Raw genomic sequence first — 23862 nt, 5'->3', positions numbered from 1 at the left:
TTTGCAGTGTATGAGTGACTCGAGGCCGCTCTGTTATTGTGTCACAAACTGTAGAAGTGTTAGCATAGCTGAGCTTTTGTCTGTTTGTCCAGTTCATCAGCCTCCTTATTGTACCTCACATTTATCACCTTTATCACTCACTGACTCATTTAATTCCATTTTCACCTCGCTAAGCACTCCTGTGTTTGGACCAAGGCTGTGAAGCGTGCAGTAATTGTCTGTGCCATTTTCTGCTCGGAAGTTGCTACACACACCTAAGAGTCGGCTCGTAATTTTCTAAAGCCGAGCATGCAGCTGCTTTCATGATGAAAAGCAGCCTCTGAGTAGCCACATCATATTTCAGACTAAATGTTTTTGTGCAAGTGGCCAAGGCCAGCCCCTTGTCTGTATTGTCAGAACCTGCTCTCACACACACAGTGAATGCAAGCTGTCCATTAGCCTCACAGTGTTGTAGTGTTGACCGCTGGGCTGCTCTCTGAGGTAATTGACTGTCCCGACAGCCGTTATTGATGAGGGGAAGAAGGAGGCACTTGTTGGTTTTCCCTCCACCTCAGTTTAGATTAGAGTCTGTTGCCTTTTACTAGCAGGCTCTGCCCTCTAACAGTCAGCCCTCTGCCCGCTGAGCTAATTGACTCCAAAACATGACCGTGGTGAGAAAAGACGCATGACAACCAGGGTGGGACTTTATCTGAAGCTTGTAAGTTATTTCGAGGAGTGTGACTTTAAAGAGCAGTGATTTACCCCCAACATTTGTGACCGTTCTCTCTTTGAACCTTTCTGATGTTGGATTTTTAGGCTGTCTTGAGTAATGCAGCACTGGAATGGCTAAAAAGTATTTAGAGGGCTGAAATCATTTATTTTAAAGCCACTGTCAGTATTTTTAGATTTAAACTCCTGTTGGTGTTGTTGTTGATCATCAGAGTGGTTGCAGCTTTTTGGTAGCTCATTGTGCTGGTGTAAAATACCACAACTTTACAGTTCTGCTCTCACCGCTGATTGTATTCCATTTACCCAGCACCAAACAGCAGACAAAGTAGGCAACAAGCTGGTGAACGTGGAGCTTAAGCTACAACTAAAAATTAATTTCCTTATCACTTAATCTGCTGATTATATTCTCCATCGTTTTGTTAATAAACTATCAGAAACTAATTAGAAGCTCCTCGTTAAAGTGCCTAAAATAGTGTTATTTGATTAACTGCCTGAACTCTGCAGTAGTTTCTTGGTGTGTTTTACCGCTGCCACTTTTTTATTCACTCTGAGCTTGTTTTTCATTTTATATAGAGCACAGCCATGGCTTGAAGTAGAGAGAACTCAAAAATGTCTCGTGCAATGTAGCAAAGCTGTAATGCTACTTCTACAAAGTTAAATGATTCTCCTCACTGCCTGCAGTTCAGCAGAAAAGGGCCTGAATTTTCATTACGTGATTATTGTTCACAGCTGAGTTACTGATGTTTTCTCGGTTGCGTCACGGTATACAGAGTTTTAGATTTTTTTGAAGATCACAATTTTACGTTTAGGTTTGGTTAATTTTCCCAATGGAACAATATGTAAAACAATTAGTTTACAGACTTGTGGAAAGTTAAGAATCTGACCATTCCTTCAGTTTCTGGCTTTGATAACATGCCATTCAAACCGTCAAGTTTTAAGGTTCAGAAAGTGAATAGTCTGAAAACCGAAATGGAATAACATCAGTGCTTTTGAGAATCTGGATTTCCGTCTTGATAAAATAATTGTCATAACAATAATACATTAAGCTATGGTTGAAATAGTTGATCTGCTAATCATTTAACCCTCCTATTATCTTCAAATGTACTTACAGCTTTTGTCCCTGGGGTCAGTTTGACTCCAGCAATTTAAACCTCCAGAAAATTATCATAATTAAAATTGTTCTCCAAGTTTATGTGTCAGGTACTGTATGTCTGTTGGTTGACTACCTAAGTAGCCCTTTCAATAAAACAACCCCCATCCACTCCCCTCATACATCTGGAATAAAGGGTGCATGATGATGGAGACATTTCCAGATCACTGTGACATCTCACTGACTGACCTAAAGCTGGAAAGAGATCTCTTTTTGGTGTTTTAATGGCTTTATATTATTTCAAAGTACATTTTTGGTCTCTTTAACATTTGGAATGAAAAACTATTTCTGTTATCAAGAATAGTAACATGTATTATGTTCGGGGTCAATTTGACCGCAGTAAAAATGAGCACAATTTCTAAAAGTTCAGGGCTCTGAAGCTTTGTGAAGACTATAAAATTGCATGTTATGGTGACCTCAGTATCGTCCAAAATTAAATAGTGTAAAATCTTGATATTTCTTATGTTTTATAGCTAAAAGCATGAGGTCAAACTGACCCCCAAGAACACTGATGTGTACAACATGTGTTACAGGACAGTGAAAACATATCATTGCATTAACTTTATGTTTACCCAGTTTTCCTCATTAAATAAGGAAAAGTCATTAAGTATGAAGCAAAAAAAAAGTCAATCATTTATTTAGAGACTTTAAACATTGAACGGAGTGAAATTGACCTTCAAAGATAATAGGAGGGTTCAGTGGCTGGTTACAGCTTTAATAGCAACATCTAGTAGCTCAAAAATGAGACATTTCCATCAAGAGATTGTGCAGAGCTAAAAATAAATGATTTACTGACATCATCATTAGGTGGAAAGGTAGAACCTCAAATGAATACTGGAAATAGACAAATGTTGGATAACAAGTTTGCCCTTTCAACTGAAATGTGATAATTATATCAATGTTCTGGTCATAGCTTGTTTTTATCGCCCCCAAGTGGACAAAAAGTTGTTGCTGGTTTAAAATGAAATGGTCATATTTGCTTTATGTAATCAGGATGGCTTTAAATATTTTTGTTTTCTTTTGTTGTGCTTTATAATCATCTGACTAAAAGCTGCTGCATTCCTGCACTGCACCCAGATATTGAAATCTGGATTTGTTTAGCCCTTTGATGCACAACATGAGTCAAAAGTGACCCATATTCAATGGACAGTGGGTATCTGTTGAGCCTTGTTGTACATCAAAGTGCTTTTGAAAGTTGTAATGATGATATATTAACAGGTATTTTTATATTATAATTAGTTTTTTTCACTTCTAACATAAAAAACAATCTTGGTGCAGAACCCTTAGATTTTAGATGGACAAAATATGCAATGGTGACAGTGTTTCTGAATAATCTTGAATTGGATGACACATACAGTGTGTCTGCACTGAGCTGACCAGTCCTGCTGGTCATGTCTGCAGACCTTTCAGAAATTACCTCGGTCTTTCCTCTGGGCTCTGAATTCGCATGTAGCAGTAATGTAGTGGGACAGTGAGGTTGAAAGTGTGCTATAATTGCTTGGCAGGCTCAGTCATGGTTAATTATTTGACAGTTGCTCTGGAAATCTCTCACTGAGCCCTGCTTTGCCCCGTTGTCTCTGAGGCCTGCGACAACGCTTAATTCATTCTGCTCATAAAGCCATGTCTGTCAGACGGCATGTTGTACATCAGTCCTCTGCACCTCGCTGCAGGTGCTGGAGGACGAGCGCAGACAGGCGACTTCTGAATGGAGCTGTTGCTGCTATAATAGCAGCTCAGCTGAATTACATTTGCCTGCACAAACCTTTTCAGCATGGAAATCAAATTCACTCAGCAGGACTCCTCTCTCTGGTATGATTGGTTTCTAGAGGCAGCAGTCTACAAAGATCCTGCACCAAATTGAAATATCCACTGTATGGAGAAATGACTCCAGTGCACACAAAATGATTGATAGCAGAAAATCAAGCAATAGAGCGGGGAGGAATCTCAAGTCTTTGTTGACAAAATGATTGGACTTTCTCATACTGGATCATCCGTCACTGAGAACTTCTCACTAATAGCATTCCACACACGACTCTTTCCCACACAGCTAGAATTTCGGATTAGAAGTATTTTAATTATAAAAAGCTCATCATGGAGGTTGACTGAGTTAAACACAAACACAATTAAAAGTTAGAGAACATTCATGTTCCTCAGTCAGACAAGACACGGCTCATCAAACTAATTTGCACTAAAGACAGCTTTCAGTGAACGGCTTAATGCCCCATTTGGTTTGCTTAAAACTGAGTTGTAGGAAAAATAAATCTGAGCTAAACTGGCTGAAGGTGTGCAGAGACGGCAGTCAAGGAGCAACTCAAGAGTTCTCTCAGCTAATATTTACATGATGATTTAGAAAACCTCCAGTACAATGTCTCAGTCTTTGGCTTGTCCTTCATTTTTCCTCCCTTCTCCAGCCAGTTTTAAGGTCAAATGTCATGACAGCAGAATAGATTTCATATCAACATTATATGAAGCTACACTGAAGCTGTATTAAAGCTATCTGTGTTTTCTTATGCCACTGTAATGGTTCTTTTCTTGGCTTTAAATGTACTTTTCCACAGTTTGAGACACGTACGAGCTGCACGTCATTACGATAAGTAAGAATGATATTCAGACCCTTTTTGGCATTCATGTATCTTAGTGCTACTTTTCTGGAACTTGCCCAGAACACAAGCAGGTTTATGTATTCAGTTTTCACACTAAAGATGTTTCTCATCTTCAGTTCCTAAGATGTCTGCAAATATATGAACACAAACTTTAAAACAAGAAAAGCACTCAGAGAGAGCAGTGCTCTGCCAGTGCTGCTCAGTTGTTCAGTATTCACTTGTTGTCATGGTTACAGTGACACCGTGCCGCTATCTCGCAGTGATACAGAAATCTTTAATAAATCTGTGGCTCCAGACTATAAGCTGCATCATGTCCTTGTGTCATTACTGACCGTGGCTGAAAATTTCATCCAAATCCGTCAGTCTGTTTTTGAGTAAAGGTTGCTAACAGAAGCACAAACGTACGCCGATCGTCACATAACTCCGCCGTTCATTGGTGGAGGAAAAAGACAAAGAAAAACAGCAAAACAGGAATGGATCATGAGATTTAGGAATCAGGCTGGACAAACGGCTACTTATTTTTATTTATTTTCTATAGAATACAATAATGGGGAACGTAATCGGCTCATTTAACCCCTAAAAAAAAACGAAAATATCTGTGTTCAGCTTTTTTTATGCATTTATTTGACGGACATCTGTTTTTGCAACGTTACAGAAAAAGCCAGTTCCATATACACAAACACCAACACATAGATACCCTTCATAAGTTCAGTAAGGTCTTACGGTATATGTAGGCGATCCTGTTATAGTTTTTGTACTCACAGACACGATTATCTCAAACAAATGCTTTACTACGGTTATATCTGCAGGTCTAGATAGTACATCAAACTTGAATGCTATTTTATTTCAAGTACATTCACTGATCTGCTGCATGTCCTCCCTCACTGATTTAAATGACTGATTTCCAGTGTGTTTTTTATCTTCCTCAGACTATCTCCGCCAAAGCTATGGACTGTCTACGGATTTCGTTCCACCGTGCGACTACAACAAACTGGTGCTGTCTCTCCTTTCGGGCCTACCCAACGAAGTGGACTTCGCTGTTAACGTTTGCACTCTGCTTTCCAACGAGAGCAAGCATGCCATGCAGCTGGACAAGGACCCCAAACTGGTCACGTTGCTACTGGCACACGCTGGAGTCTTTGACGACTGTACGTTCAACACCTCACTCACACTGAGCGCTGTCATTCACAGCAGGATGGAAAAATATGTTGATTATTCGCTTTAGTTAGGACTTCATTTAGCAAGTCTGATGTCGCATGCAATTTTAACATTTGACGATTTTTTTGGTTATTTAGCAGTCTATTTCTGTCAAGTAGCATTAATTTATACCTTCGACTGTTACAAACTGAACAATTTCCACACAAGGACATTTAAATCTGCCTTTCTTAATGTGGAGTAACTTCAGCATTCATTTGTGTTCCATTGAAAATGTTCACATCAGATTCCTGAAGTGAAATGAGTAAAGACTGAACAAACTAATGTATTTTCCACACTCCGGCTTTATTAGACTCATTTGAATTTTAATTGTACAACACTGCAGAAGGCCAGCTATTCTGAGGCAACAATTCTGCAAATATTTTCACAATTTGCTGCCTTCTTTTTTTGTGTCTCTTTGTTCTAGGATCAAAGATTCTGTCTTCTTAGCTCCTCCTAAATATAATTTATCAAAGAGGAATTGAAGAACAAGAGAAAGCAGACAAGTAATACCGAGCTAAAGTCTGTTGCTCCCTCTAACCCTCCCTTTGTATCTTTGCAGCGCTTGGCAGCTTCTCCGGGGTATTTGGGATGGACTGGAAGGAGAAAACCTCCCGGGATTTTGTCAGGGTATGTTTTTATTTCTTTATTTATTTTTAGATCTTAAGTCCATGTGACCTGCTATGATTTCTCTGTGAAATGACTTTTCATTAGGCCATTATACATAGCTATTAAACAGTGTGTTTACTACGAAGCCACAGAGCTTCTCTTTGCAGTGTGAAGATGGGCAGAAATACGGCCGTTAATCCTTACAGAAGAACTTCAGAGAGCAGTTTTCCCCGAGGCTTCTTTAATACGGAATTGAGGTCAAATCACATCAGTTGATAGTAGATGCACTTCTAACGCATGAAAGTCCATTGTGACTCAAAAATAGTGCAATGTAGTTTGTAATTTATCCTCAGTCTTGAGGACATTATTGTGGCAGCTAGTCCTCAAGTGGTCACTGTCCCCCAATAAGAATTAAGTGTCTTGCTCTGAATGACTTTGCATCCAATCAGAACGCTTTAAGTTATCCAGAATGACTTATTGTGTAACAGTGCTGGTGCCAGATTTCAGTTCTGTTCCACCAGTCTTACACATCTGTTTAAAGGTATGAAGGAGTACAGGAGTAATTCTTGATGCTTGGAAAATCCGATAAATACTCGAGTAATGACCAGCATAGTTTGGGGTGACCACACTGAAGCTTGTTTTGTGCTTGACGTGTCTGCAAGGTCCACATGGCTCCATATGGACAAATTACAGGGGGTCCTCGGTTTATGACATCCTCGACCTACGACGTTTGGTCATTATGTCGGAGCTGATTACAGCGCCCTCCATAATTATTGGCACCCCTGGTTAAGGTGTGTTCTTTAGCTTCTAATAAATTCAGTTTTTTTTCTAAATAATATAGGACCACAATGGAAAAAAAGAGGAAGATCCAATCTTTAATTCAAGTGCATTTATTCAGTAGAGAAAAAAATCACACATTAAGAAATAATTTTTTTTACATCAAATCATGTGTGCCACAATTATTAGCACCCCTGATGTTAATACTTTGTACAACCACCTTTAACAAAACAGCACCTAATCTTCTCCTATAAAACATTTTTCTACAATTTTCAGTGTGAGAGTATGCTTCTGCAATAAAGACTGAATTCAGTTCAAGGCTTTCAACACATCTTAACCAGGGGTGCCAATAATTGTGGAGGGCACTGTACGTGGAATGAGTTAGCAAACAACTACGTCGTCATGCGGCACTACAAAACAGCTTTGTTTGCATTCGCCAGTTGAACGCCACCTGGGATTGTGCTGCATTCGGTAACTTTTTGCCGTTCATTATTGCTCTCAAGTGTAAGTCAAACTCTTCTGATGCTTTGATGAAGGAAAGCCGTCTCCATGTGTGCTGTCTTCACAGCACTGTAGAAGCTGCAGCTGTCCAACTAGTTAAACTCGAGCTTGGAAAATGAATTGTGAATCGTAGCAAACTTGACTGCTTTACTGTGGATCTTGATACACTTTAGAGTGAAAACTGCAACAAAAAAAGAAAACAACATAAAGCCATGTAAATATATCCTTTTAACTTAACCATTAAGTCCAAAAATGAAGTTAATTAATTATGACATTGCCTCTGTGGCGTTTACAAAGTAGAGAGCCGTGTATCCAGAAAAGTACATACATGTAAAATAGCAGACAGGAAGTGACAACTGTCAGCAGACAACTTCAAAATAAAGACTTTTTTGGAACAGGGGGAAACACTGACAAACGTCAGCATTATTAGATCAAGTTGTAAAAACAGTGCAACATATTCTGTTATCTTCTTGTGAAATGACTCATACATGCATGAAAGTAACCGGTATTCATGACTATTATTAAGAACTGATCAATATCTTGATGCATGGAGCAGCTTTGTTTATATGTTCTCCGGAGTTCTGACTTATAGCGAAAATGGACTTGCATCAATCCGTAGAAACGGAACTTCGACGCAGTCCTTATCAAAGCAGGAAATTTCTGCGCCACGCACCTCCAAATTTTTCTAATGAGTAACGGCAAACATGGCAGAAGAACAGGAGCTCCAAGCAGCAGAAATTGAGAAATAATTAGATCGCACAGAGATCACCATGACGGCGAGGTTATAAACGATTCATTCCAAAACTAACTGCTGAAATGCAACTATTTAGTAAAATGACATGTTGTAAGTATTGTAAACGATGGCAAACTTCTTCTACTCTAGTTTAGTACTGATGTAGAAGTGTGTTTGTGATGCACTCCCCTCTGCAGTTCAGGAGCAGACGCTGGCGCCTCTCATTGTTGTAAATGAGAAATTGTTCTCAGCTGGTCTTACCTGGTAAAATAAAGAATAAATAAAAATAAAGGAGCAGAAAAAACGCGGAGTATAAAAGCTACATGTGTTCTTTTGCGTCTTATTTCCACGTGTCACGTTTGTGCAGAAAGCAAAGTTTTCTTAGGAGACATCTATAACCTGCTCCTCTTTTCTGCCTGAGGCTTCATGAGTATAAAACACCTAAATTTCTGAGTTGCATTGTGGGAATGAAATCTGCAGGTTTTGAAAAGGGAGCTAAATGTACAAATGAAAAGGTAAAATTGTACTTCTGGATCGATTCTGATACCTAAGCCTCTGAACCAGAAGCAGTTTCTGGACAGTTTTTGCTCCTGTCACATTTTTCCTCAGTTTTTTTTTCTGCTAATAAAACCCTACATCTCTATGGAAACAGCACAATCATGGTCAGAAGTTGGGAAAACTCAAAAGTCTTTTCTCGAGTGTAACACATTTGTAATGTTATAAATAACAAAAAATAGAAGCTGATTATTTATTTTACAAAATTGAATTAAATTTTGCACTACCAGCACAGAAAAAAATGGGGACTCTACCTGTTTTAGATGTTTTCCTTCCTAGATTTTTAGTTTGTTTCCATTCTTGTCCGTTCTCTAGGTACAAGCGCATCTTGCAGTTTTGCTGAAAAATACCAGATTTTTTGGGTCACATGACTATCAGAGCTAAATCATTTATGGCTCTCCAGGTTCACCAAGAGCACAGATGGGTTTTTTTGTATGGTCAATCAAGTGAGAGCAGATTGTTAAATTGGATATGTAGAATGTAGTGTGTTTTATGAAATGTCTTGTGTGTAAGTGTATGATTGTCAGAAAGTTATAGATATGACAGGTCTTTGTATTTTTACAGTTTCCTACTTATACATGGTGGGATTGTAGCACTTATTTTATTCTCAAACAAGTCCGCGAGTTAATGGGGCCCAGAGAGTTAATGTTTATATTTTCATGACAGTGAGTAGGATTGACTTGTTCACAACCTAACCTCACTGTAACCTCAGTTTATGACCTTTGTTTATAGTCATGCTGTGGTAACTGGAGATTAATCAGAGTTGTTGTAGCTGCCTGATAGATTATTGACACGACCGTCCCAATAAAAATTACTGCTGAATCTGGCTACACTTGACTTATTAGTATTCACTCAAATACCCTGCTAACAGCTTTTATTCTTTTACAGTTCTGGAAAGAGGTGGTGGAGGACACTGAAGTCAGGGAGTTGATCTGGGACAAAAGCAGCCCAGCACAAGGTAAACACATTTGCCGCTAACAGCCACAGAAAGCAATAAAAAGGTACTCACTGGTATGCTCCCACGTTGCATTTATTGACGCCTGAAATGCTGTGACATGCTCAAGTGTGCACACTGTGTTTACTGGTGCTTCCTTTTTCAGTTTTTCTGTGTAATACCTGAATGAATGAGAAGTAGGATGTGTTTTGTCCTGTTTTAACTTCTCTGAAAGTGTCAACCTTGGGCACATTATTATTGCCTTTACAAAAGTGAAATTGAAGTTTTTTTTCTCATAGCAGTGATCCTGAATTTGAATCCTGTTTGAGCGATTAGTGCTCACACCCTGTTCAGCTCCAAAGCGCTCCTCCTCTGTTCTGTCTGCAGATGGTACGTCGTGTGAGGAGCGCTGGCAGAGCCTCTTCCATCCACCGCGGAACCTGGGTATCAGTGACATGGAGGCCCAGCGGGTGCTGCAGATTGCCGTTATCCTGCGAAACCTCTCCTTCGAGGAGGCCAACGTCAAGCTGCTGGCGGCAAACCGAACGTGCCTGCGCTTCCTTTTGCTCTGTGCCCACTGTAACCTCATCTCACTCCGACAGCTCGGACTCGACACATTGGGCAACGTGGCTGCTGAGGTAGGTCTGCGTTGGGGTTACGCTTTTGGGGATTTGTTCGGATTTCAGTAGTACAATGAAGCTAGACATCCATCATCTATACACTGCTTAATCCTCATTAGGGTCATAAGGGGCTGGAGTCTATCCCAGCTGACTGAGGGTGAAGCTAGGGGACACCCTGGACAGGTCACTAGTCTATCACAGGACTACACATAGAGACAAACAATCACATTCACACCTACAGACTATTTAGAATCACTAATGAATGTCAGCATGTTTTTGGACTGTGGGAGGAAGCTGGAGTATGTGGAGAAACCCACGCATGGACAGGAAACATGCAAACTCCATGCAGAAAGATCTCAGGAAGGCTGGGACGCAAACCTGTTGATCTTCTAGCTGCAAGGCAACAGTAGTATCCACCTCACCACTGTGTAGCCTGAAATCCAGACAACATATGCTAGACTGGCTATATTTTACGAATTTTCAATAAACAAGTGTTATAGATTTGCCTTAGTTCAGTGAAAAAGTCAAAGGGAACGATCGAATGAGGAAAACTTGCTCGCAAATGTAGGTTACTGTGGCAGTAAACTGTCATTTCTAACCCAAAACTGTCTGAAATGGAGCTTGAGAAGAGCTGGTTTAGTTATTATTAATGTAATATCGTTTTGGAGGGAAAAAACTGATTTGCATTATTCATTGCGGTGTGACAGTTAGCTAAACCCTTCCCCTCTGCAGCAGTTGGCCAATCGCAGCAGCAGCAGCATCTGATTTCACAGCAGGTCTGTCAGGCTTTGGATTTGTCCACATTGCAGCGGTGTGCATTAGCTGGAGTAACAGCAGTGCTCGGTGTTTGAAGAGTGAGTGGGTGGCGTCTGTTTTAGTCTTTCCAAAACCAACAACACATGAGCAAAAGTATAAGGAATCCATGCTGCAATCCATAGCATTTCCAGCCAAGTAGCTCACTGCCGATAAAAGCAGCGGAGTGTTATTTCCAGAGCAGAGGAGCATATTATTTACAGTACACTAGTTTAAAACCAAATGTCCATTTTGGACTTGCACATCCACACATACAGTTAACACAAGGCTAATATTCATTTAAATAATGAGTCATTTCAACTAATAATTGTTGGATAGAAAAAGAAAAATCTGCTTTTGTTTTTATCATTATGAAACGATGGAGCCATAGTTAGAAAATATGAAGGTTAAATGTGCCTCGGTTATTGTAAATTGCCAATCTGGCATGCAAGAATGGACCGCTTGTTAGGTGTCTAAACTCCAGACTTTACATGGTTTGTACTGATGTGCCTGAACTTTTCAGACAGGTGCACCAGCACATCATTTAGGTGCAAACTAAATGATTCATTCTACATTTAGGTGCTGTAATAGTTGTTGTTAGGAGCAGGATGCTGTTATGCACCTGATTTTTAGAGATGATCTCCATTTATTCTGACAATAACAGATGATGAAGGAAAACTAGCATGTAACAAGCTGCCTGCTACAGCTCCTCTCCCACAGGAGGTTAGTAGAAAACTGCTGAGGATGTGTGGAGATGGCAGCGGGGAGTAGTGGTGGGTTTATTACCAACTGGTCAATGGTGTAGAAACGGGGTTCTCTGTGCAGCTTGTAGAAAAATGCAGCTGATATAGGTTTTTCAGGTAGAAGACAGCAAATTCCTAGAATGCAAAATCAGGGCTGGAGAACACTGCCTCGTCCTTGTTGTGCTGTAGGTCAAATTGACCCGTTTTAAAGTTTGAAAATGTGGAGAGAAACAAACTATTTTCACAGTGAAGCTTCTGATGTCCACGTTTTCAACATTTTTGGGAAATTTTTGAACATTTTTGGTGGAAACAAAATCTTTAAAAAGTGTTTCACTGGATTTTGGTTGATTTTTATTTTTTTGGGTGAATGTTTTTAAAGAAAGTAGTTTTCCTGATATACACTGGTCAAAAAAATTAAAGGAACACTTTTTAATCTAAGTATTGCATCAAATCAGTGAAACATGTGGGATACTGATCTGGTCAAGTAAGTACCTGAGGGGCTTTTTAGTCAGTTTCAGTTGCTTTGGTGTCCATAAAATTAACAACAGATGCACGACAGGGGCAACAATGAGACAACCCCCAAAACAGGAATGAGTTTACAGGTGAAGGCCACTGACATTTTTTTCCTTCCTAATATTGTCTGACTGTTTTTCACTAGTTTTGCATTTGGCCAGGGTAAGTGTCACTTCTGGTAGCATGAGGCGATACCTGGACCCTACAGAGGTTCCACAGACAGTCCAACTCCTCCAGGATGGCACATCAATGCGTGCCATTGCCAGAAGGTTTGCTGTGTCTCCCAGCACATTCTCAAGAGCATGGAGGAGGTTCCAGGAGACAGGCAGTTAGTCTAAGAGAGCTGGACAGGGCTGTCGAAGGTCCTCAACCGATCAGCAGGACAGGTATCTGCTCCTTTGTGCAAGGAGGAACAGGATGAGCACTGCAATAGCTCTACAAAATGACCTCCAGCAGACCACTGGTGTGAATGTCTCTGACCAAACAATCAGAAAGAGATGTAATGAGAGTGGTCTGAGGGCCCAGCGTCCTCTAGTGCCCGCTGTGCTCGCTGACTGGCACCGTGGAGCTCGGCTGGCATTTGCCATAGAGCACGGGAATTTGCAGGTCAACCACTGGTGCCCTGTGCTTTTCACAGATGAGAGCAGGTTCACCCTGAGCGCATGTGACAGACATGAAAGGGTCTGGAGAAGGTGTGGAGAACATTATGCTGCCTGTAACATTGTTCAGCATGACCGGTTTGGTGGTGGGTCAGTGATGGTGTGGGGAGGCATATCCATGGAGGGACGCACAGACCTCTACAGGCTGGACAATGGCATTCTGACTGCCTTTAGGTATCAGGATGAAATCCTTTGACCCATTGTCAGACCCTACATTGGTGCAGTGGTCCTGGATTCCTTCTGGTGCACAACAATGCCCAGTCCTATGTGGTAAGAGAACTCATGCAGTTCCTGGAGGATGAAGGAACTGATACCATTAGCTGGCCCCCATGCTCACCTGACCTGAATCCAATAGAACACCTTTGGAACATTATGTTTTGTTCCATCCGACACCATCAGGTTGCTCCTCAGACTGTCCAGCACCTAAGCAATGCCCTGGTCCAGTTCTGGGAGGAGATACCCCAGGACACCATCTGTCGTCTCATTCAGAGCTTGTCCTGGCATCGTCAGTCATGCATACAAGCACATGGAGGCCATACAAACTACCGAATACCATTTTGAGTTGCTGCCAAGTAGGGCTGCAACTAATGACGCGTCGGCGAATCGTCTGAGCATGATACATCATCAAAAGCGGAAGTGAACGCGCAATGCAACAGAAATCTCCGTCCGACCGGAGCGCGGAACACGGACGGACATCGGCGCTGCATCGTGCATATATTATGTACGCATGATGCAGCGCGGACGTCCGCGTTTAGATACAGCTGTATAGTAAACACTGACATCCGCACTTATGATAGATCGCGGATGTCCGCGCGGCATCATGCGTACATAATATATGCACGATGCAGCGCCGATGTCCGTCCGTGTTCCGCGCTCCGGTCGGACGGAGATTTCTGTTGCATTGCGCGTTCACTTCTGCTTTTGATGACGCATCGTGCTCAGACGATTCGTCGACGTGACGTTAGTTGCAGCCCTACTGCCAAGGAATTTCAGCAGGATGGACTAGCCTGCCACATCAGTTTTTCACTTTGATTTTGGGGTGTCTTGAATTTAGCCCTGGTGGGGGGTTGCTAATTTTCATTTCCATCAAACAATGTGGCACACTTCGTTCCTAACACATTATCCAGTCCATATCAATGCTAATATCCAGTTTGTGTTTTCCCCGTATTGAAATATGATGTTTTCAAAGTGTTCCTTTAATTTTTTTGAGCAGTGTATATGTAATCACTTTAGATATTTTAAGGATTTTTTGGGAAGATTTTTTGAAAATATTTACAAGAATTTTCTTGCCAAATTTGGGGGATTTTTAAAGGAAGTTATTGGATTTTTCCTCCTGGAGGTTTTGCAAATTTTCAAAAAATTTGAGTAATTTTTTTGCTGAATTTTTTATTTTTTTTTTAATACAAGGAAACTATATTTTTTGGTGCCCGTACATGAAGACAACAGGAGGGTTAATTCACAGCCTTTTATGGAGCACTTGTTGAGTTCTCATTAGAATCTGAATGGACAAAGACATAAGGCAAACTGATGGATTCAGCCTAACCTAAGGTGTACAGTTGTGATTGGATAATGAGTTGAACAGGGATGTCAAATCTATTGAATCATGTTATAGTTATTTTTATATTTTATAGTTATTTTTTGGGCCTTAAGTTGGTTTTATAAGGCAGGTTAGTAGAGAGGCAGGCAGGAAAGTAAGGAGAAGACTATAGGAAAGACCTGCAGCAAAGGGCCATGAGCTGCTCAACCAGTTGAGCTGTTTGGGTGGACGACACGCAGACCTCTCCTAAATTAACATGCATTAATTACTAACATTCAGATGCAGGGACACAAAAAATACAACAAATGTCCATGAAAGGTTACAAGCCAGATAAAACATGACAGATCAATAAATTCCTCCTTGTCAGAGGGTGAGCATTGACTGGTTTAACCCTCCCAAAAGGAAACACTCCACCGACCCCCACCCCAACCACAAACGACTTGATTCTTATTTTGATTATGAGGATTTTGAAGATATTGTATCAGCATCAGCAGTGTTTACAACCAGCATATCGGTGGAGGTGTGATAATACTGTGTGGCAGCGGGAAGCAGCCAGAGCACTGAAGCTCCCAAATAAGAGTAAACACCATTAGCAGACTTTGATAACACCAATAAAGCACATGAACAATCGGCACTAATATATGCAGCGCTCGGCTTCATGAAGCTGGAGTGGCACACCGAAGAGCAGTGATTCAAACTTACAGTTTAGCTCCAAACTGCAGGAGCACCTGTGAGTCAAAATGCAGCAGAGATGAGCAGCTGCAGCAACGGCAACGAAACACAGAATGGATTGGAAATAAAATAGCGCTACAGAGAGACAGAGAGAGCTGCTGAATGTCAAGCACACTGGTACAACCATTGAAAATGTTAAGCCGCTCTCTGGCGCTCTGATGGGTCTCACTGAGAGGAGGCAGGGTTGTTGTGCTGTTAACTAGCTGACCAGCCAGCAGAATATTTAAACAAATTAAAAAAAATGTGCCACACGAGCCGCTGCCAACTCCAAGCCTTTCCAAATGATGAGTGCTGACAGCAGTAGTGTGGTGATAGCTTCCTTACATGTTTACATTCTTAAATTCAGATGGATTCATGACTAAATGACGTTTTTTCCTCCTAAAAACATGTCGACATGTCTGCTAGGTTCACTTGGGACGGATCAGTGTCGTGTTTAGATACAGTCAGCTGTAACTGTAGGTGCGGCTCCTTAAGAAATGAGGACAGATGGTGTGATGTGTCACTTCCAGGCAGTCTGCTTTTCAGAATAACATTTACATATTTGACTGTGGGGAATAATCATAAATACAAGCAGTTACAGACATACACTGAATTTCAACTTGAGTTCATTTAGAAAGGAGCCCATATTGTTTTGTAAACTGTGTTCCTGATGCAGTCAGTGGAGCCTTGGACTCATTAATTGAATGGTTGGCTTCAGATAAGATGCTGCACTGCCTTATTTAATCTGGTCATGTAAGTAATATGAATACATGAGCACGTTTTGGTTCCTTAGATGTTGCAACCAAGAACATGAGTCATTCACTCTGCTTTTAATATAGTAAGTTGTGCTTTTGTTTGTTTCGGTGTATTTATTATTGAATTGCAGCATAGCTTCGTGCCTCACTGTCATGTGTCTGAGCGTGGCTGTAATCTCGGTACTCAAGAGGCCTCTGTAAAATGATTTTAATGAATGTTGCAGGTCTTTCCAGATGGTGGGATGACTGTACTTATCTTGTGTGACTTCTTGTAGCTCCAGCTGGACCCCGTTGACTTTCGGACGACGCATCTGATCTTTCACACCATCACCAAATGCTTGATGTCCAGGGACCGGTTCCTCAAAATGAGAGGTGAGTTTACTGGCCCGGGCTTTTCTCAGAAATAATGGTGACTTTAATTGCTGTAACAGTGATTTGTATTCTTGAAGTATTTGTCGGGTTATAGTGCATAAAATGTGTACAGAATGCTGTGAGGCTTCTTCAGTTTAATGAGCCGGTGCATTTGTCCGTTTAGCCATGGAGATCCTGGGCAACCTCAGCAAAGCAGAGGACAACGGCGTGCTAATCTGTGAGTACGTGGACCAGGACTCGTACAGGGAGGTAATGATGCTCCTCACCCTGCCTGACCTCATGCTCCTGATGGCCTCCTTGGAGGTGCTGTACCTGCTGGCCCAGCTCGGAGAAGTTCCCTGCAGCAAGATCGCTTCAGTTGACCACAGCATAGGTATGAAGCCACTGTTTATTTAGTGGAGAGCATGAAGGATTGCTGAGCTTCACTTATTTTAGGTGCGATTTGTGATATCGGATCAGCAGTTTTGGTCACTTCTACCTGCCAAATTTTGTTTTATTAGTTGCTTTTTATCAAGTGTTTCTCTCAAATGCCTCTCAGTCTTTGCTTCTACCCTGTAAGTCTTTCAGCGTCTCGTTTAGATTCTTACTGGAGGAATGAAGGATTGTGTTTTTCAACGTTGCTCCTCCTCGCTGACCTTTTGTATGTCTTTGTGTTGTTTCTTCTCCCTGACCAGACCTGTTAGTACGGTTAGTATCTGTTGACCTCCATACGTTTGGACCTGATGCCCTGACAGCGGTGCGGTTGATTGAGCATCAGGCTAACGCTGACCAGGCAGCCGAGGTTCGACCACAGCTGGTAGAGCAGGTACCTGCAGCCGTGCAGGGAGCACCAGCATCGGGTGAGTGTCTTTACGTCACCTCAACCTATTGGAGAGCAAGTTCTGACACAGCTCAAAGGCTTATACATGGTGGCCACAGACATGGAGATAATATGTTGTGATTTATGGAGTGTGGAATGCTCGGACAGAGAGTGACGCTGGATGATCTGATACCTCATTTCTACACACTGGGTGCCAGTTCTGGGCTGGTGATCATGCAGGTTTAAAGGTGGTTTAAAGGGTTTCTACAGGACATTAAAAAGCATTAACAGTCATTAAACTGATTTTGTGAAAATTAAGGCCTTAAATGGCATCAAAAAATCATTAAATTTGATTCTCAGTGGCATTAAAAATTCTTTGACATTTTCAAGAAAAATATTTGATAATAATAATAATGTGTAATTATAGACTGTGATTAGTCAGATATGTGCATCTGTGTGATCTCATTATACAGTGTATAATGACAATAAAGCATGTTCTATTCTATTCTACATGCTGAAGCACTGCGATAATTGTTCCGGCTGGTCGGGTACAGTTGCCAAAAACTGCCTGTTTTTAAAGTGGCCCGCAGGTTGGACCAGGTGGAGGGGAGCTGGGAAATGGGGAAATGCAAATTCCAGTAACAATTGCTAGAAAATGTGGATTTCAGAGAATGACTGCAGCCCATGGGTGGTCAGGGGTAGGTTCCGGATTCATAACTAGCGAAATGTAGGGACAGCTTTGGGCTGGTGGTGTACAACCGGCGAATGTAAACAAAGCCGTCTTATAGCGCTGCGGGACGACGTATTCGTACGCTCTGCTCGCCAACTAGTTCCACATAACCAGTTCCGACATAATGACGAAACGCCCCTCTCTATGTTAATGATCGCAAGTCATAATTAAACTTCAGAACCTCTAAACCCATCGTTGTTGGGTGTCATTAATCGAAGCCCATCCGTCATCATTGTAGTTAAATTTTTATGGGAGTTTCAGTTTGTAATAGATGCGAAATTGTGAGTCAAAGTGAATGAGCAGGCAGGTTTGTATTTTTGGCATCAAAACTCTCTTTTGTGCTGTATATGATGATATTGAATCGTTCCTGAGGCTGAAATGTGGAAAAGTTTTCCCCAAATTGCTGAACACAGCTCCAAGTATGTTGCTTGTGTGTTCCTACCTGGTAATGCAGCTGCATTCAGGTCACACTGGTGTCAGACTTGTCCTGGTTCGACGTAGAAAGATTGCTGTTGTAGAAAAGTGAGCGTGGTATTCTTTCATACGTGAAGCCGATACATTCGGATGGCGCCAGATTAACAGACAGGAGTGTATGTCTGAATGGAGCTTTTGTCTCTTCTGCACACCGCTACTGGAAAGCACGAGATCATTAATCATGTCGTTTTTCCTGCTGTGTAAGGTTTTATTATCCCCACATAGTAAACATCAGTTGGTGTCACTCTGCTGCTGTGTTAAACTGTTTAACTACACCAACCAGCATTAGTAATAAAGGCAAAATGAGACTAATACTGACCTGATCACATTTCCACACATTTCTGCTTTGATCACATACTCAAGCTCTGGTTTGTCGTCTTCTCATTTGTGATGGTCATTTTTTGAGCTATTCTAATCCTAAATTTTAGTTGGTCGTGATAATCCTGCCCTCGGGTCGTGACGTAAGCCGTCTCTGGTTGTAGACCGGCAATGTGCTCATGCCACTCTGAAACCAGTTTTCTTTGCTGGTAGCTGGTTCTTCGGCCGTCAAAACCCAAAGAATTGGTTTGAGATTAAATATCATCCCTGAACCAGCCTTTGAAATGCTTTAGTGGGAAATAGGGCTGGGCGATATGAACAAAATTTGATATCCCGATATAGCTTATTTTATATCCCGATACGATATAGCATATTTTTGGTAAATTCAATGAATCAACAGTTTATATAAAATTGCCATGTGAACAAGCAGTTTGAAATCATATATTCAACAAATAAAGGGAGTAGGTATTTGTTTATATATGTGTATTTTTTTTTTTTTAGAACTTTTTTTGCAAGCATGTATTATGCAAAATATTTGTTGGTCACATTAGCATCTGTCATTTTCAGGTGGTAAAAACAATTACTTGTGTTCGAGTCTGTTGTTGGGACTGGGCAGCAGCATACCTTACAAAGTACGGTAGTCTGATCCTTGTTGGTCTTTTTAAATCCAAACCACCGCCATATGACAGAAGTTCCCCCTCTTTTAGGTACAAGCTCGTCGGTTTGAGCTGGTTGTTCGTCATCTTGTTGTTTAGATTGTTCTTCTGCGTCGAGTCCACCGTCTTCCTCCATAGCTGTTTATGTTTTAGCCGTGTGCCTGGGCTTGCTGTAATCATACTGCCATAAAGTGTGTTTTGCGACACTGCAATATAAACGATAGGATCTTCACATAAAACGATAGACATTTTCTATCGTCATATTGCTCAGCCCTAGTGGGAAAGATGGTTTGAAACCCTTCAGGTCCACAGGAAACCTTTAACGTGCTGATTCTTTGCCAAAAATAATTCACTGAAGTAAATATATTCTAAAACTGTGTGAAACATGACAATCTAGAATTTAATTTAGTCTAAGTCTGCGTTTAAAAGTAACTTGTGAAGCAAATGTCTGTATTCTGACTTTACTCACCTGAGAAGAAAGGAGTTTTTATGTAAATAAGATAACAACAGAGGCCATGTAGCTAATGCAAATGAAGGCACCACTTGGTAAATCCACAAAACATTATCAAGTCAGTTTGTGAGTCATGGTGCACAGAGTGAAAGTAACTGAGGAATCCTCCCATCTATCAACTGTACATGTGAGCCAGATGAGCTCTTAACAACCTGAACTAAAAATACCACAGTGCGGCCTCACCACGATTAACCCCACAGGAAACAAACACGAGTTTGTTTGTGCTCGAATCTGGCACTCGGTCAGTCAATTCAAATCAATTCAACAAATAACACAATGAATAGTCAAACAAGGTCTGCATTTCACTCTGTATGTGTGTGTCTGGCAGAGAAACAAAAAGCTGTTAACATTGCACGTCTGCTCAGAGCTCCAGCTTCAACAGTTTATGAAAGTGTAGACAACAAATACAGCATCACTGCCAGTTCACCAGTGAATCACTGATGAACTCACCTGTTGCTGAGCCGCGTAATATTCACTATCAGAGCCCAGCGCTGTGTCCTTGACTGATGTGGATGAAAAGCCTGCTGAATATTTACAACACGAGGAACCCACATAGAAACCTTCAATCAAAACAGTTTGTCCTGCGCCAGTTAAACATTATACAGAGGCTTCTGATCTGTAACTTACTAATTATTGATCAGGCAACTGCACATCAAAGAGGATAGCTGTGATCAGAGTATTCCACAGTGGAATTCTTTTTTCTGTCTGTGATGAAATGGTTTGCAACGATGGAAAATTCAAATGTTATGAAGCAGAAAAGTCTGATAAGGTTTAAGGAACACATGCATCTCAGCACTGAGCAGTTATTTGCAGGAACTCAGAGAAATCCCTCCTTTCTAATTACAAATACTCGAGTTTTGTGCAGCTTTTGAAATTGTCCTTAACCACTCGCTTTTGTCTGTCAGGGAAAAAAAAAAAAAAAGCACAAGTAACTGAAGCCGTACTTGAGTGTGTGAATTAGCAGGTGGATTTTCATTGCAATAAAACCCTCCTCACCTTGGGGGTGTCATTCCTTTTGCTGTCAGCGTGCTCCACTGTAATACAATGTTTTTATTAGTGTGCTGACATCTAGTGGACAGTCTGGGTAACACTACAAGCCTGAGGACAGTGGAAACAGTTGACAATGCTTTTCTTTTTGCATTGCAGTGCAGCTTTTAGCGTTAAATCGATTCTACAGGTTCTTTCTATAACACCAGTGTTCTCCTTTGTGTCTCCTCAGTAACAAGGGTCCCAGTTCAGGGCGCTCAGCCACCACCTGGTATTGTTGAGCTAGATGGGGAGAAATTCACACTGCAGTGGTAAGATTATTTCACCTGTAGACATGAATAGAAGAAAAATGAAAAGTTGGATTTTCCCTGTTATTCTTCTTGCTCATATTTCTAGCTCCTGTTGTCTTCCTGCATTGTAACTTATCTGTCCACGGTTTCTGTTTTTCCCAACAGGCTAAACGCACACTTTGAGACAAACACTGAGGGCTCCGTGTCCCGGTCAGAAATGTACTCTGAGTACCTGGCAACGTGTAGTAAAATGGGGCGAAGCAACATCCTGAACTCCACAGGCTTCCTCAAATGTCTGCGGTCAGTCCTGGTTCCTCCGCTGATTCTTTCATGTTCCACCAGAACAGAGCGCTGATTATTGTCTGTGCCCTGACCACAGATAATATGTATCTATGAACCAAAACAAGTTGTTTCAAAGTTTTCTGCAGCAGTCAGTGCTCTTTGTTTTTGTAGAGCGTCTTAACAAAGCGTGGCTGTTTTAAGTGTATTAATGGCAATGACCCTCCGGCAAGATACTAGCAAATGTAGAGCGAGCAGATATTTATACTTGCTGGATTGCACGTGATAATGGTAGAACGCTAAATGTGAAAGACGCGTACTTCACATAGAAAGGCTGCGCTGCTTTAAAATGAACAGTAAAATGTTGATTTAGATCCAAAGATGGAGCTCAACTCTCAGGGAGCCCTCATTATAGAGCCATTGTAAAATATCAGCAGTGGAAAAAGTATATACAGGTCTTTATTTGAGTAAAAGTACTAAAATAACACTAATAAAATACCTAATTACAGTCTGCAATTAAAATGTTACATTTAGTGTCTGTAATTTATTTTCATTTGTTTCCTATCTGCTTTGAGTAAACACACAGTAGGAGCTTGGCCGAATATTCTCAATTTTTACAGAGTCTGTTTAATGCAAACACTTTATTTTAGGTACATTTCTCAGTGAGACATTTAGAATAATGAAACTTAAAAAACAATTTTAAGTTTGGATTTAGGTCATTTTCTCAACAACACTGCATGCACCATATTAAGGATTTTCACACAGTTAAAAATCTGGTGATTCGTTCTGTTTTGCAGGTTCTAGCTCTGATAAATTGTATCATTCTGACAATTTTTTTTATTTCAAAATGGTAGTTGTTGATAAATGTTGGTGCGTTTTGGGGTTCAGAGGGATAAAGTACCAAAACTACTACCTTTGTGTCTTATATTTTAATACAGTATGTCTTTATTATTACTTGTACATTGAAATAAAAGCAGCATTTTGCTGTTGTTATTGATGGAACTGAAGCCCAACTGTTATCTGTCAAACAGCAGCTAATTATTACCTTCATTATGGCTCAATCTGCTGATTATTATCTAGATTAGAAGACCCAGACTGTAATGTCATCATTCAGTCACTCGGTTAGTTCAGTGCCAGTCATCTGCTGTAGCATCCAACCAAAATGTAGCACAGCAGAGGAAATCATCTGCCCCAGCGGTCACTCTGCTTATGTTTTGATCAGTAAATTCACAGATTACTTACAGCACCTTGACAGTTATCATTTGACCTCAGCGATTTTCCCATTTTTGACCACTTTCTGCTGCTTTTGCCACCACAGGACTGTTTTTCCCAACCACACGATGCGGCGGCAAGAGGAGCCCAAAGCCAGCACCCAGGTTCAGATCCTCCTGGTGGGGCTAAGGCGGAGGTCAATCCCTCTCCCCATCCAGTTGTACTACCAGCAGCAACAGCAGAGTCCGGCAGCAGCTCCTCCACCGCCAGCAGCTCGACATGAAGCACCTGGAGACCCTCAGGCTCCACCTCCAGGTAGAACGACAAAAATAACCCGTTTCTTTTCTTTTCTTCACTTTTAGTATTGAAAGGTTTGCACTGTTACTTTGTAGGTGGTATACAAATAACTACACACAATGTCAGAGTGTGCTTGGCCACTAAAGATGCTGACCCTAAATCATGTTCCCCTCTGGGTCAGTTTTGGTGTGCTTGAGAGAAGAGGCATTTGTTAGCAAGTCAGACATGCTTTAAATGTCAGATGCTGCAGAGCTATGAAGGAGAAGAAAAGACACACCAGAATCATGAGACTGTGGAGAAAGATACTGGCAGCGTTGCAGAGAAAGCAGAGCTGGTACTGCTGGGACCAAGATGGCTGAACTAATTACAAAGGCAAACATATTGAGGAAATGATCAAAGGAAGCAAAGTTAGTTGGAGGAGCTTAGTAGTGAGATTAAAAGGACGGCAGCTAAACTGTATCACATGTCATGAAACTGAACACAGAAGACATTTTGGCAAAAGTGTGTTGTTTCTGTTGATACAACAGAATGGAATTGGAGACAGATGATCTTTTCTCACTTTTGGCATCACAAATGTATGAAGAACCAGCCCATCCTGCTGCTATGTGTTTAACATTTTAGAGAAATCTTCATTGTGCGTTGTCTCTGAAGTACACAGCACTGAGAGTCATGTGAACATCATGGTGATTGTAGCTTGTACCAAAAGGGGCAACAAAGTCAACCTAGCTCATAAAATATGACCCACTTAGGCTTGATTAAGGCGATGATTGAACAGAAATGGCTGCCTTGCAATGAATTAGAAGTCAGTGGTGCTGTAGTAAATCCACTGAGCGTATGTATCTT

At 41.1% G+C, this 23862-nt stretch overlaps 1 protein-coding gene across 2 annotated transcripts in view; it reads left to right on the top strand.

Annotated features, from left to right (window-relative positions):
- Positions 1-23862, top strand: part of arid2 (AT rich interactive domain 2 (ARID, RFX-like)) — a 62659-nt gene that overhangs the window by 23049 nt on the left and 15748 nt on the right. For both annotated transcript variants that reach the window (XM_022214518.2, XM_022214517.2), the window contains exons 5-14: positions 5391-5609; positions 6218-6285; positions 9719-9788; positions 10152-10402; positions 16370-16466; positions 16630-16839; positions 17141-17305; positions 21174-21252; positions 21397-21531; positions 22829-23037. In XM_022214518.2, coding sequence (XP_022070210.2) covers positions 5391-5609; positions 6218-6285; positions 9719-9788; positions 10152-10402; positions 16370-16466; positions 16630-16839; positions 17141-17305; positions 21174-21252; positions 21397-21531; positions 22829-23037 — 1503 coding nt within the window. The remainder of the gene's footprint in view (positions 1-5390; positions 5610-6217; positions 6286-9718; positions 9789-10151; positions 10403-16369; positions 16467-16629; positions 16840-17140; positions 17306-21173; positions 21253-21396; positions 21532-22828; positions 23038-23862) is intronic.

Source organism: Acanthochromis polyacanthus, chromosome 1 (genome assembly GCF_021347895.1).
Source record: "Acanthochromis polyacanthus isolate Apoly-LR-REF ecotype Palm Island chromosome 1, KAUST_Apoly_ChrSc, whole genome shotgun sequence".
In the NCBI taxonomy this organism is placed as follows: Eukaryota; Metazoa; Chordata; class Actinopteri; family Pomacentridae; genus Acanthochromis; species Acanthochromis polyacanthus.
Note: the sequence above shows the minus strand (reverse complement) of the source record. Positions and strands in the feature narration are given on the sequence as shown.